General features: G+C 32.8%; 1 protein-coding gene across 1 annotated transcript; it reads right to left on the bottom strand.

Moving 5' to 3' along the window:
* Positions 1–102: 102 nt before the first annotated feature.
* gtf2h1 (general transcription factor IIH, polypeptide 1) lies at positions 103–11,356 on the bottom strand. The gene is made up of 15 exons (XM_067379562.1): positions 11,216–11,356; positions 10,591–10,746; positions 10,102–10,294; positions 8,532–8,697; positions 8,275–8,368; positions 6,275–6,424; positions 6,073–6,152; positions 5,855–5,988; positions 5,689–5,776; positions 4,145–4,233; positions 3,935–4,052; positions 3,756–3,846; positions 3,493–3,608; positions 3,279–3,371; positions 103–1,263 (listed from the first exon to the last, which is right to left on the bottom strand). Exons 2-15 carry the CDS (start codon positions 10,742–10,744, stop codon positions 1,177–1,179), a joined length of 1,653 nt encoding a protein of 550 aa, XP_067235663.1. The 5' UTR covers positions 10,745–10,746; positions 11,216–11,356; the 3' UTR covers positions 103–1,176.
* Between the last annotated feature and the right edge of the window lie 766 nt (positions 11,357–12,122).

Raw genomic sequence — 12,122 nt, forward strand, 5'->3', positions numbered from 1 at the left:
TCAACTGAAGAAAGAAAGACATGAACATCTTGGATGACATGGAAGTAAATGATCAGGAAATTTTTATTTAAACGTGAACTAATCCTTTATCATAGTCAATGACACAAATGGGTTTACATTAGATTGGTGATCTACAGCAGAAATGGTGCAGAATCTTATTTCTTAATTGCTCTTTATTGCTCAAAACAGTTATTATAACCTATGCATCTGGCAATTTACATAGACATCTTGGTCTAACAAAGGGGTTTTTAAAGAAGTAGATGTTTAGAAATAAACAGTGCAAAACGCAATTCCCGTCACTGAAACCATTTAAAACACAGCGCTTCCTCTTCAGGGCTTTTGTGGTGTAATATAACAGCTTCCTCGCTGCATGTGCTCTTGGGTAACTGAGTACTTTCAGGAAGCTCTTTTCAAAGAAACACACCAGTTTAACGGTTTAAACCTTGACTTTATTTGAAATAACATCCACAACTCAGTGCAGCTAGAGAAGACACGTTATGAAGCAGTGCGGATGAGCGTGTACACGTGTTTGTGGAACACAGATCAGTAAATGCACTACATAGAAATTATTATCATCATTATTTTACAGTATTGCTATATCCCCTCCCCGTGGCGTGTCTTGAGCGACTGATTCCTAATCAGCTTCAAGTCTCGGGAGATTCGAACTGGATTGCAATATCCGATGTGTAAAGAGTCCTCCTTATCAGTGACTTAAAAGCTTTTCCCTCCTTTGCATTAAACGTTATAAGTTCCTGAGATCTTTCCACGGTATTATTGAGCCAAGTTTGGTCTTTGTAGAAATACAACACTGTTAAAATTTCACATCTTACCTAGGAAATGAAATTATCCACTGAAAAAAATGTAAAAAAAAAAATGGGAAAGGCAAAAAAAAAAAAAAACGGAACGAAATGAAATGAGTAAAGAGAGAAGTAAATAATTACAGTTGTTTGTGACTGGCGCAGCCCATCTCCAAGTGGACCAATAAGATGACAGAATTTGCTCTCTTCAAGCCCCTCCCCCAGGCAGATGTGCTCGCTAGCACCTCCAGCTCTGATTGGCTGGAAAATCCACCCATCAGGCCCCAGTCGGCCCAAGCTGGGAGAGTGTGTTTGTTTGTTCCTCTCCCTTCTCTTTAAATTCACTCAGAGTCTTTTCTATCTTTCGTCTTCAGTCTCCTCAGGTTTTTCTCATCATTCGGCGCGTCTGCCAGGCTTGGAACTTGTTGTACGCAGCCTGAAGCATTTCCTCCAGGTGGCCCGTTAGCTTTTGCAATCAGAAAACACAGGAAATTATTATGTAGTTCCAATGTAGGTGCATCAGAAAACTGATAAATGCCTTTAAAACCTTGCAAACTTTCACATAATATGAAGAAAATATTAAAAAAGACTGTTTATATATAGAAATACAGGAATCATCCTGGAAAGACGCTTTAGCGCTATAGACGCTTTAAACCTATATGTTGCACAATTAAACCCTCCAAAATACTTTGCTACATAGACTGCTTTACTGTTACTTATTTTGAATCATAAACTCTTTAACCCTGTGGGACAGTAGGCAGAAGTCTTTTTGTTTTAATGACAGGAATGTACTACATTTAGTTTAAGTAATATTTGTTCTTTAATTATATATATATATATATATTTATTAAATTATAGATAATATATTAAATTATAAAAAAAATTATTTTTGATTTAATATATATAAAAAAAATTCTTAGACATTTACTTTTGTTTGGTTTTGCATTTGGATATAGTTAGATTTTTTTATAATGAATAAATAATACATCTAAAAGTACAGTGTGTAGAAATAAATAAATTATAAAAAAAAATATATATATATTAAATTATAAATATATATTAAATAAAAAAAACATTCTCAGACAATTGCTTTAATTAGGTTTTGCATTTTGACATTTAGATTTTTGGTTTTATTTTTTATAATGAATAAATACATCTAACAGTAAAGTGTGTGGAAATAACATTAAAATATAAAAAATAATATATATAATTATTTTAAAAAATATATATTAAAAATAAAAAAAAAGTTATATATTTTTTTCTTTCTCAGACATAATTACTTTTATTAGGTTTTGCATTTGGATATATTTAGATTTTTTTATAATGAATAAATAATACATCTCAACAGTACAGTGAGTGGAAATAATATATTAAATTATATAAAAAAATAAAATATCAAATTATAAAAAACAAATTATATAAAATATTTTATACATATACATATATATATATATATATATATATATATATACATATACATATACATATATATATATATATATATATATATATATATATATATATATATATATATATATATATATATATATATATATATATATATATATATATATATATATATAATATTTTATATAATTATTTTATTTATTTGTGGAAAAAAACTCTCTCTCTCTCTCTCTCTCATATATATATATATATATATATATATATATATATATATATATATATATATATATTATGTTATACTAAACAAAAAATAAATATTAAAAATAAAAAATAAATATTATAATTTTTTTTTTTCTCAGCCAATTACTTTTATAAGGTTTTGCATTTGGATATATTTAGATTTTTAGTTTTGTTTTTTATAATGAATAAATAATACATGTAACAGTACAGTGAGTGGAAATAATATATTAAATTATAAAAAAATAATATATTAAATTATAAAAATATATTAAATAAAAAGATATTCAAAATAAAAATAAATATTATTAAAAAAAAATAATGTCCCCTCAGACAATTACTTTTGTTAGGTTTTGCATTTGGAAATATGTAGATTTTTATTTATAATGAATAAATAATACATCTAACAGTACTGTGAGTGTAAAAAACATAATATAATAAAATAGAAACAAAAAAAAAAAAAGGTCTAAATAATATTTTACACATATTCATAATTCAAACTTTTTACACTATATAAATTGAGTATTTATGCATGAAAATATATAGCTGGGTTTCAAAGTTTCACATTAATTTCCTATGACGGTCATTGACCACAATGATAAATAGTGTGACCATTTAGCATTTTCTAATCGATATCATACCATTGCAAAGTCGTAAAAAAATGTAAAATTTCAAAATGACCGAAGAGCACAAGAGGGTTAAACAGCTCTCTATCCTGAACCAGTTTTTCCACACAATCCTGGAAACGATCAATTCTGACGAGCATTAATTATTCATGTGTACTCTAAGCAGTATTCAGAGAGCCCATTAGGGGTGTGGTCAGGGGCGTGGCCTTACGTTAGTGCTCAAATACTGCCGTTGGATCTTCTCCTGAAAGGGGCGGAGCTTCGTCAACTGGAATCTCTCCAGGTTAGATTTCATCTTTATCACCTGTATGCAGGAGGGAGGGACAGATAAAACAAATCATGTTGCAAAACAAAACAAAACAAGTATAAAAATATACTACTTGGGAATATTTTAATCCAAAGTAATTGCAGGTGCACTTCTTGACCTTCTCCTCCAGGAAAGGAGTGCTGACGGGGAAACAGGACCAGAAGTGTCGGAGCAGCTCTCCGGCGGCCGTGTATAAGTGCTTCAGCTCGCTCTGAACATCAGTGGGCACTAATTCTATATAAAGAACACAAAGATCGAGTTAATGGACAGTAAAATGCCTGGTTTAAACTTGCAATAGCAGAGTGCATTAAAGTCTCAGCTGAGGGTACATTTGACTTTATTATAACGTGATGAATAGACCGTCTGAGGTCAAACACTGACGGTTAATGGTCTGTTGGCCTCCGCCCTGCATCAGAACCCCTCCAGGTGACAGCGCTGTGATGGCGGAGCTCGCCACACTGCTCGACATCACCTGAAACAGGCCAGACAATAACACACACACTAGAATACAAGATTCAAACATCTGCCCGCAGATCCACATCAGGCTCTCACTGGTGTACCTGCGTCAGGCGGGGCTTGTAGTTCCTCATCTCGTGCTGGATGATGCTGATGGAGTTGATGATGTCCTGACTGGTGGAGTAATGCTGCGACTGCAGAGGAATCGGGCCGTGGGAATATCTTACAGGAACAAACAAATTAACAAATACTTAATATGAAGATCTGTAGATCACTGCGTCTGGCAGATGCAGAATCAAGGCGCTGGTGTTTACCTGTCTGATTTCTTCAGGTTCAGAGCGATGGTCTTACGCCCAGAGTCACCCTGAAGGTCATCATATTCTATGGCTTCCTGTAATTTCACCTGAAGAGCCACAAAACAACATGAGAATCTGCTTTTATTCACAGTAAAAAAGAAAGAAAGAAAGAAAAAACAGTTTAAAAAAAACAGACTAATATGCCCTTATTATATTTATACATATTATATTTATTATATATATATATATATATATATATATATATATATATATATATATATATATATATATATATATATATATATATATATATATATTATGGATTGTTTCAAAATATAGATAAATATCAAAAGTCATAATTCTAAGACAAAAAAATCATAATTATTCAAATTAATTGAAACCATAAGTCGACTCAAGACTATGAGATAAAAATCATGATTATGACAAAATCTTTTTATGTAGAAATTATGACTTCTCATAATTTAAAATGTGTGTGTATATTATATATATATATATATATATATATATATATATATATATATATATATATATATATATATATATATATATATAGTTTAATTTTTATTTTAAATAAATTTTTACCAAAATATGGATAATTATCAAAAATCATAATTGTAAGACAAAAAGTCAAAATTATGGCATTAAAGTTAGGGGTCAAAACCATAAGTCGACTCGAGACTGAGATAAAAGTTGAAGTTATGAGATTAAAAACTCAATTATGACATAAAAAGATGAAATTATGACAAAAGGACGGAATTGTGAGATAAAAAAAAAACTCATAATTATGAGAAAGTAATAATTATGACAAAAAGTTGCAACTTTGACAAAAAGTCGTAATTATGGCATAAAAGTTAGGGGTCAAAACCATGAGTCGACTCCAGACTATGAAATAAAAATCATAATTATAACAAAAGTTGAAATTACGAGACAAAAAAAAAAAACAATTATGACAAAAAGATGAAATTATGACAAAAGGACGGAATTGTGAGATTAAAAAAAAAAAACTCATGAGAAAGTAATAATTATGACAAAAACTTTTTATGTAGAAATTATGACTTATCTCATGATGTAAAATGTATTTATATATAAGGTTTACTTTTTATTTTAAATGGATTGTTCCAAAACATGAATAATTATCAAAAGTCATAATTGTAAGACAAAAAGTCAAAAATTATAGCATAAAAGTTTGGGGTCAAAACCATGAGTCGACTCGAGACTATGAGATAAAAATCATGATTATGACAAAAGTTGAAATTATGAGATAAACTCGATTATGACATAAAAAGATGAAATCATGACAAAAGGATGGAATTATGAGATTATGAGTTGAAACTTTGACAAAAAGTAAAATTATGACAAAAACTTATGACTTATGACTAAACATGATTTCAAAATATGGATAATTGTTAAATTTAAAATTTAATGTAAAATGTACTCAATATTCATAATTTATAAAGCTTGAGTGATTTTGCTACATCTAGAGGGGTCTGCTTTGTGTCGTGTTTAACAACATCCCTGAACCCTGGTAACATCAGTTTCACCTTTTTGAGCGGCGGCTGAAAGAAATCTGAATCTCTGGAGTTCCCATCAGTGCTGCTGGTCTCACTGGCTTGATCACTGGGAGCATCCCTATATAACACACACACACAGAATATTAAATCTGTGACACACGCAAACACACACACACTCCACTGTTGAGACGCTTACGCTTTCCGCAGGCCGGCCGCCAGCACCATGGCACTGTGGTGGTTGAAGCGTTTGATTATGGCAGAGTTGCTGTTCTCTCGCAGTGATTTGTTTGAGGGGTTTGATGTGGTGGGAACCATAGCTGTGCCGTAACCCTTCAGAGACACACGGACACATCCTGTTACACCAAACAATCCCACACGCAGAGGAAGTGTCATCTAAAGTCTAACACCGCTCACCTCATCTAATGTCTTATCCTCGAGTGAAAGCAGATCCACCATGGGGTTCTTCACTCCTTGGTTCACCATAGTCTTCTGGCCTGGAAATGTGAATAAACTCCATCAGAATACAATTCTGAGTCATTTAACACGCTCAGATGAAGTCAACAGTCCCTTCAGAGTATATAAGATCTCAAAACTACATCAAGACTCATAGGGGTACCCTTCTCGTCCTGTTTGGCACACTCTGAGAAGATGTCCTGCTGGCCCGCATTGATCCGATCCCTGTGGAAGTAATGAGACTGAAAGAACCGCGTCCAGAACTCCTTCTCCGTCATGTTGTGAGGAACGTTCTCAGCGTACTTCTGCTTGACTGCAATCAAAGACAGAAAAGGGTCATATGCAACACTTCTATCTCATAATTATGATTTACTTGTTTTCTTATGTGGTGGAAAGGTGGAAATTATGATAAAAGATGGAATTATGAGAAAAAAGCCAATTATGACAATATGACAAAGAAATAATTAAAACATAAAAAGTTAAACTGACAAAAAGCCATAATTATGACATTTTATGTAGAAATTATGACTTCTCATAATTATGATTTACTTAAGCATGATTTTTTTCTTATGTGGTGGAAATGATGAAATTATGACAAAAAGACAGAATTATGAGGAAAAAGTCAATTATGAGAATATGAGAAGGTAATTATGACAAAAAGCTTGGACAAAAAAGACATTATGACAAAAAAAACTCATAATTCTGACAAATGTTTATGTAGAAATTATGACTTATCTCATAATTATGATCTACTTAAGCATGATTTTTTTCTTATGTGGTGGAAATGAGGAAATTATGACAAAAAGATGGAATTATGAGTAAAAAGTCATAATTATGAGAAAATTAGAAAGTAATTATGACAAAAAGCTTGGACAAAAAACATTTATGACAAAAACTTTGTCATAAGTATGACAAATTCTATGTAGAAATTATGACTTTTTTCCTCATAATTATGATCTACATAATCATGTTTTTTTCTTATGTGGTGGAAATGAGGAAATTATACAGAAGAGGATTAGGGCCAAGCAATAATAAAAAAATAAAACCATCTCGAGATTAAAGTTTCGAGAAAAAGGTCAAGATAAAATGTTGAGAATAAAGTCATTAAATTTCAAGAAAAAAGTTGAGATATAATGTTGAGAATAAACTTGTTAAATTGTGAGAACTAATTCGTTAAATTATGAGAAAAAAGTCGAAATAAAATGTTGAGAATAAAGTCATTAAATTTCAAGAAAAAAGTTGAGATAAAATGTTGAGAATAAACTTGTTAAATTATGAGAAAAAAAGTCGTTAAATTCAGAGAACAAATTCGTTAAATTACGAGAAGAAAGTCGAGATAAAATGTTGAGAATAAACTCGTTAAATTATGAGAAAAAAAGTCGTTAAATTCATAGAACAAATTCGTTAAATTACGAGAAGAAAGTCGAGATAAAATGTTGAGAATAAACTCATTAAATTATTAGAAAAAAGACGTTAAATTACGAGAACAAATTCGTTAAATTACGAATTTTTTCCTCATAATTTAATGACTTTATTCTCAACATTTTATTTCGACTTTTTTCTCGAAATTTAACAAGTTTTTTCTCGTAATTTAACAACTTTAATCTCGAGATGTTTTTTTTTATTATTGCTTGGCCCTAATCCTCTTCCGTAAAATTATGACAAAAAGACGGAATTATGAGGAAAAAGTCATAATTAAGAGAATTCGAGAAAGTAATAATTACAACATAAAAATCGTGGACAAGAAGCCATAATGACAAAAACTATGACAAATTTTATGTAGAAATTATGATTTATCTCATAATTATGATTGACTTAAGCATGATTTTTCTTTCCTATATTTGGCAGGAATAGGCTTCCATACAGAACGTATTGTGACGAGCTCACTGATGAAACTTCATCCAAAATGGTGGATAAAGGGAGAGAAACATTCAATCAATGCCTAAAGGTATCAACAAAAGGCATTATGTATGTAACTGAGTCTATTATTTTATAAACGATTTTTGTTCTAAATCAGTCACTTATGAGGATCCGTATGAGCTGGACGCCGCCTGTGTAGACAGGAGACAGCCAGGCAGCTCACTAGGGTTTGAAACAGACACATCGTTTGCAACGACTGTAGAGAGAGTCGAATGTGAGTAAGATCTTAATGACATCTCTCACCTGTAGGGTAAGTTCTGAAGATCGACTCGATGATGTCAGAGGTCAGATTGTACCGCAGGCCGTTGCAGCCGTCTGTCTGTGGTCTGATGTCGGCCTGCAAACATGATGATGAGGTGAATTTATATTCTAAATACATTTTTTCTCATTCCAGAAGCCATTTCCCTCGGATATACGTCGCTATAGGGAAAAAAAGACTATTGCAAATTCCGTTTCACGCCGACTTCAAACTGTTAATCTTGTGATACATTTAAACTCACCAGGAAGGCAGCAGAGATGCCCACTTCCTGTTTGTTGTTGTTGGCGAGGGAGTGCTCCACAGAATTCAGGCTCAGCCGATTGGCCCAGAACTCCTCAGCGCTGATCACCTGACTCACCACTAAGTCCTTATAGAGCTGAAACAGAACAGGGTCTTCCTGCAACATCCTGAAACATAAAGCATCAGCTGGAGGTCAACCAATGGCCAGTGCCCATCCCAATAAAGACAGGTTAGCTCACCCAAAAATGAAAATGATCCCATGATTTACTCACCCTCATGCCATTCTAGGTGTATATGTGTTCAGAGGAACACTATCAGAGATATCTTTAAAAATATCCTGGCTCTTCCAAGATTTATAATGGGAGTGAATGGGGGGCGAGATTTTGAAGGCCAAAGAAGTGCATCCATCCTTCGTAAAAGTAATCCATACGACTCCAGGGGGTTAATAAAGGCCTTCTGAAGAGAAAACTTTCCATATTTATAACTCCACAGACTACATCACTAGCTTCCGGTAACGTCCGTCTGCATGTTCACGAGAAAGTCGAGTTCCAGCTTATGACGTAGGAGCGTAAGCTTCGGGAAAGTTGACGCCTCTCGCAGTTCAAACAAATAGGGCTTATGATGGATGGATGCACTTTTTTGGGCTCCAAAATCTCAGGTACCCATCGATCCCATTATAATGCCCCTTTCACAAGATGTAATATAAGTCTCTGGTGTCTCCAGAATGTGTGTGTGAAGTTTCAGCTCAAAATCCCCCACAGATCATTTATTATAGCTTGTCAAATTTGCCCCTATTTGGGTGTGAACAAAAACACGCCGTTTTTGTGTGTGTCCCTTTAAATGCAAATGAGCTGCTGTTCCCGCCCCCTTTCCAGAAGAGGGCGGAGCTTTAACAGCTCAACAACAACAAAGCGGGAGAATCTCACGCAGTTAAAATGAGGAAAGTGTTCAGCCTTACATTGTTCAAACCGGAGTCGACACTGATGGAGAGACTCAGGAAGAAGTTACAACTTTTAGACGTTTCTGAATGGTTAGTGGATAAATTGATGTAGTTGCTGTGGAGTTGATTCAACTCATCCACTAGCATGTGTCGTCATGTTCATCTTTTGTGTTGAATTGACCCTCGTTTGTGAAGCAGTCCGGCGTAAAATGACGGCATGACAACAACACTCTACTACAACAACTCTTCCTCTTCTCTAAAGCAGCCCAACATGGCCCCGCCCCCTTTGTTGTGTGTTCTTGGGGGTGGAGTTTATGTAAATTTATGTGATGTCACTAATCCGGGAAGAAGCTCGTTGTAGTCCCTACAAGCCGTTTGTTGTATTTCTGTAAAAGAAAATATCTCCCTTTGCATTGAACTTTGAGAATCGTAACTTTGCAGATGTTGTTTATGATCAAACAGCAACATTACACACTAACTAAAGTTAAAAAAATAAAATCATAATCAACCCATTACTATGGTGTCATATACACCTAGGATGGCTTGAGGGTGAGTAAATTATGGGATAACTTTCATTTTTTGATAAACTATCCCTTTAATAACAGCAAATGAGATGCAATCAAAATGTCACCTGTTCTTCTCCTCCAGCTCTTTATTGGCTTTCTTCTTGAACTTGGGCAGGAGCTGCTGTAGGAGTTCTTTGGTGGCGTCTCTGTCCTTCAGTGCTGTGCTCTCATTGGCGAAATGAAAGGTGGTGCTTTCTCCCGTGTGCAGAACCAGCTGGAGCTGGATCTTTGCCTTACCATCAGGACTGATCTTCTGACCTGTACAAGCATAGAAAAAAACAACAATATATATATATATGTATGTGAAGTCCACTATATGGAGAAAAAATCCTGGAATGTTTTCCTCAAAAACCTTCATTTCTTTTCCACTGAAGAAAGAAAGACATGAATATCTTGCATGACATGGGAGTGAGTAAATTATCAGGACATTTTAATTCTGAAGAGATCTAATACTTTAAGGCATTGTTATAGGTATTTTAAAACATCAAAGTTTATGCAGTTCCTTTACTACACCAAGCAAACCCAACTGAGGCTGAATTCTGGGTGAAACTCACAGCGGATGTCGGCATACAGGTGGCTGACTGTGAAGCGGTCCTTCCCTTCTGGACCCCAGGCGATCCGCTCCGCCATCAGGTACAGAGTCCCGTCCTGCTTCCTCTGACGGACCCTCTTCACCACCAACAACACCTCCTCAGACAGAGACGCCATGACTACAGAGAGAAGGGACCGTCCAGCCCTCATTAATAATGCAGGACATTCAGATCAAAGATGAATGATGTGAACATAATAAGATTGCAGATATAGGTATTAAATCAGATCTATATAAGATATGACAACAGATTCAGACTCAGAATAGAAATCAAGATCAGATCAGATTCGGATTAAGATCCGAATTTAAATCAGATTCATATCAGACTGAGCTAACAGCACTAGCACACATCACTTTTTCTTCCCAAAAACCTTTATTTAATGCATTTAATTAAGACCCTTTCTCAGTACATGTAGAAATAGAGAATCTAAACTACTGGTTTTAAAAGCCAAAGACATTTTAAACACAACAAAACACATTTTAAACACATTCAAATGTGATGAACCTGAAATCTGCAACTGAGAGCTGAACTCACGCTCACAGCCGGAGACTTTAATTAACTGTTTTATTTCAATGTAATAAACTCTCACCTGGCGCTCCAAAGCTGCTGAAGCCGAAGCCTCAATATTGATCTTGTGGTAAGCGAAGTGAAATCAGTGTAAATGACAGTATTTGTGTTTTATTTACAGTCGTTACGGACGCCGTGAGTGACAGCAGCCCTCAGATCCGCCATAGAAACAGAGTGAAGCGGGAAACCGTGACGCGCTTCCTCATAACGGCGAGAAACAGAACAGATTTCAAAATTAAAGTTCCTTTACGGTCAATGGATTGAAATAAAATAAAATAAAATAAAATAAAATAAAATAAAATAAAATAAAATAAAATAAAATAAAATAAAATAAAATAAAATAAAATAAAATAAAATAAAAAGAACGCTCTGTAATATTATATTATATTATATTATATTATATTATATTATATTATATTATATTATAATCGGAATAGATTTTAAAAATAAAATTCTTATATGGTAAATGGATTGAAGTTTTATAAAATAAAATAAAATAAAATAAAATAAAGAACGCTCTGTAATATAATATAATTAATATAAACGGAACAGATTTAAAAAATAAAATTCTTATATGGTAAATGGATTGAAGTTTTATAAAATAAAACAAAATAGTATACAGAACGCTTTGTAATATAATAAAATAAAATAAAATAAAAAGAACGCTCTGTAATATAATATAATATAATATAATCGGAATAGATTTTAAAAATAAAATTTTTATATGGTCAATGGTTTGAAGTTTTATAAAATAAAATAAAATAAAACAAAATAGTATACAGAACGCTTTGTAATATAATATAATATAATATAATATAATATAATATAACGCTCTGTAATATAATATAATATAATATAATATAATCGGAATAGATTTTAAAAATAAAATTGTTATATGGTAAATGGATTGAAGTTTTATAAAATAAAAT

Source organism: Chanodichthys erythropterus, chromosome 24 (genome assembly GCF_024489055.1).
Source record: "Chanodichthys erythropterus isolate Z2021 chromosome 24, ASM2448905v1, whole genome shotgun sequence".
Taxonomy (NCBI): domain Eukaryota; kingdom Metazoa; phylum Chordata; class Actinopteri; order Cypriniformes; family Xenocyprididae; genus Chanodichthys; species Chanodichthys erythropterus.

Coding starts and splice junctions, on each gene's coding strand:
- gtf2h1 (XM_067379562.1), bottom strand. CDS start 10,744: ATGGCGTCTCTGTCTGAGGAGGTGTTGTTGGTGGTGAAGAGGGTCCGT. Junction 8,369..8,531: donor GCATCTCTGCTGCCTTCCTG/GTGAGTTTAAAT, acceptor TCATGTTTGCAG/GCCGACATCAGACCACAGAC. Junction 6,153..6,274: donor TGCCAAACAGGACGAGAAGG/GTACCCCTATGA, acceptor TCACATTTCCAG/GCCAGAAGACTATGGTGAAC.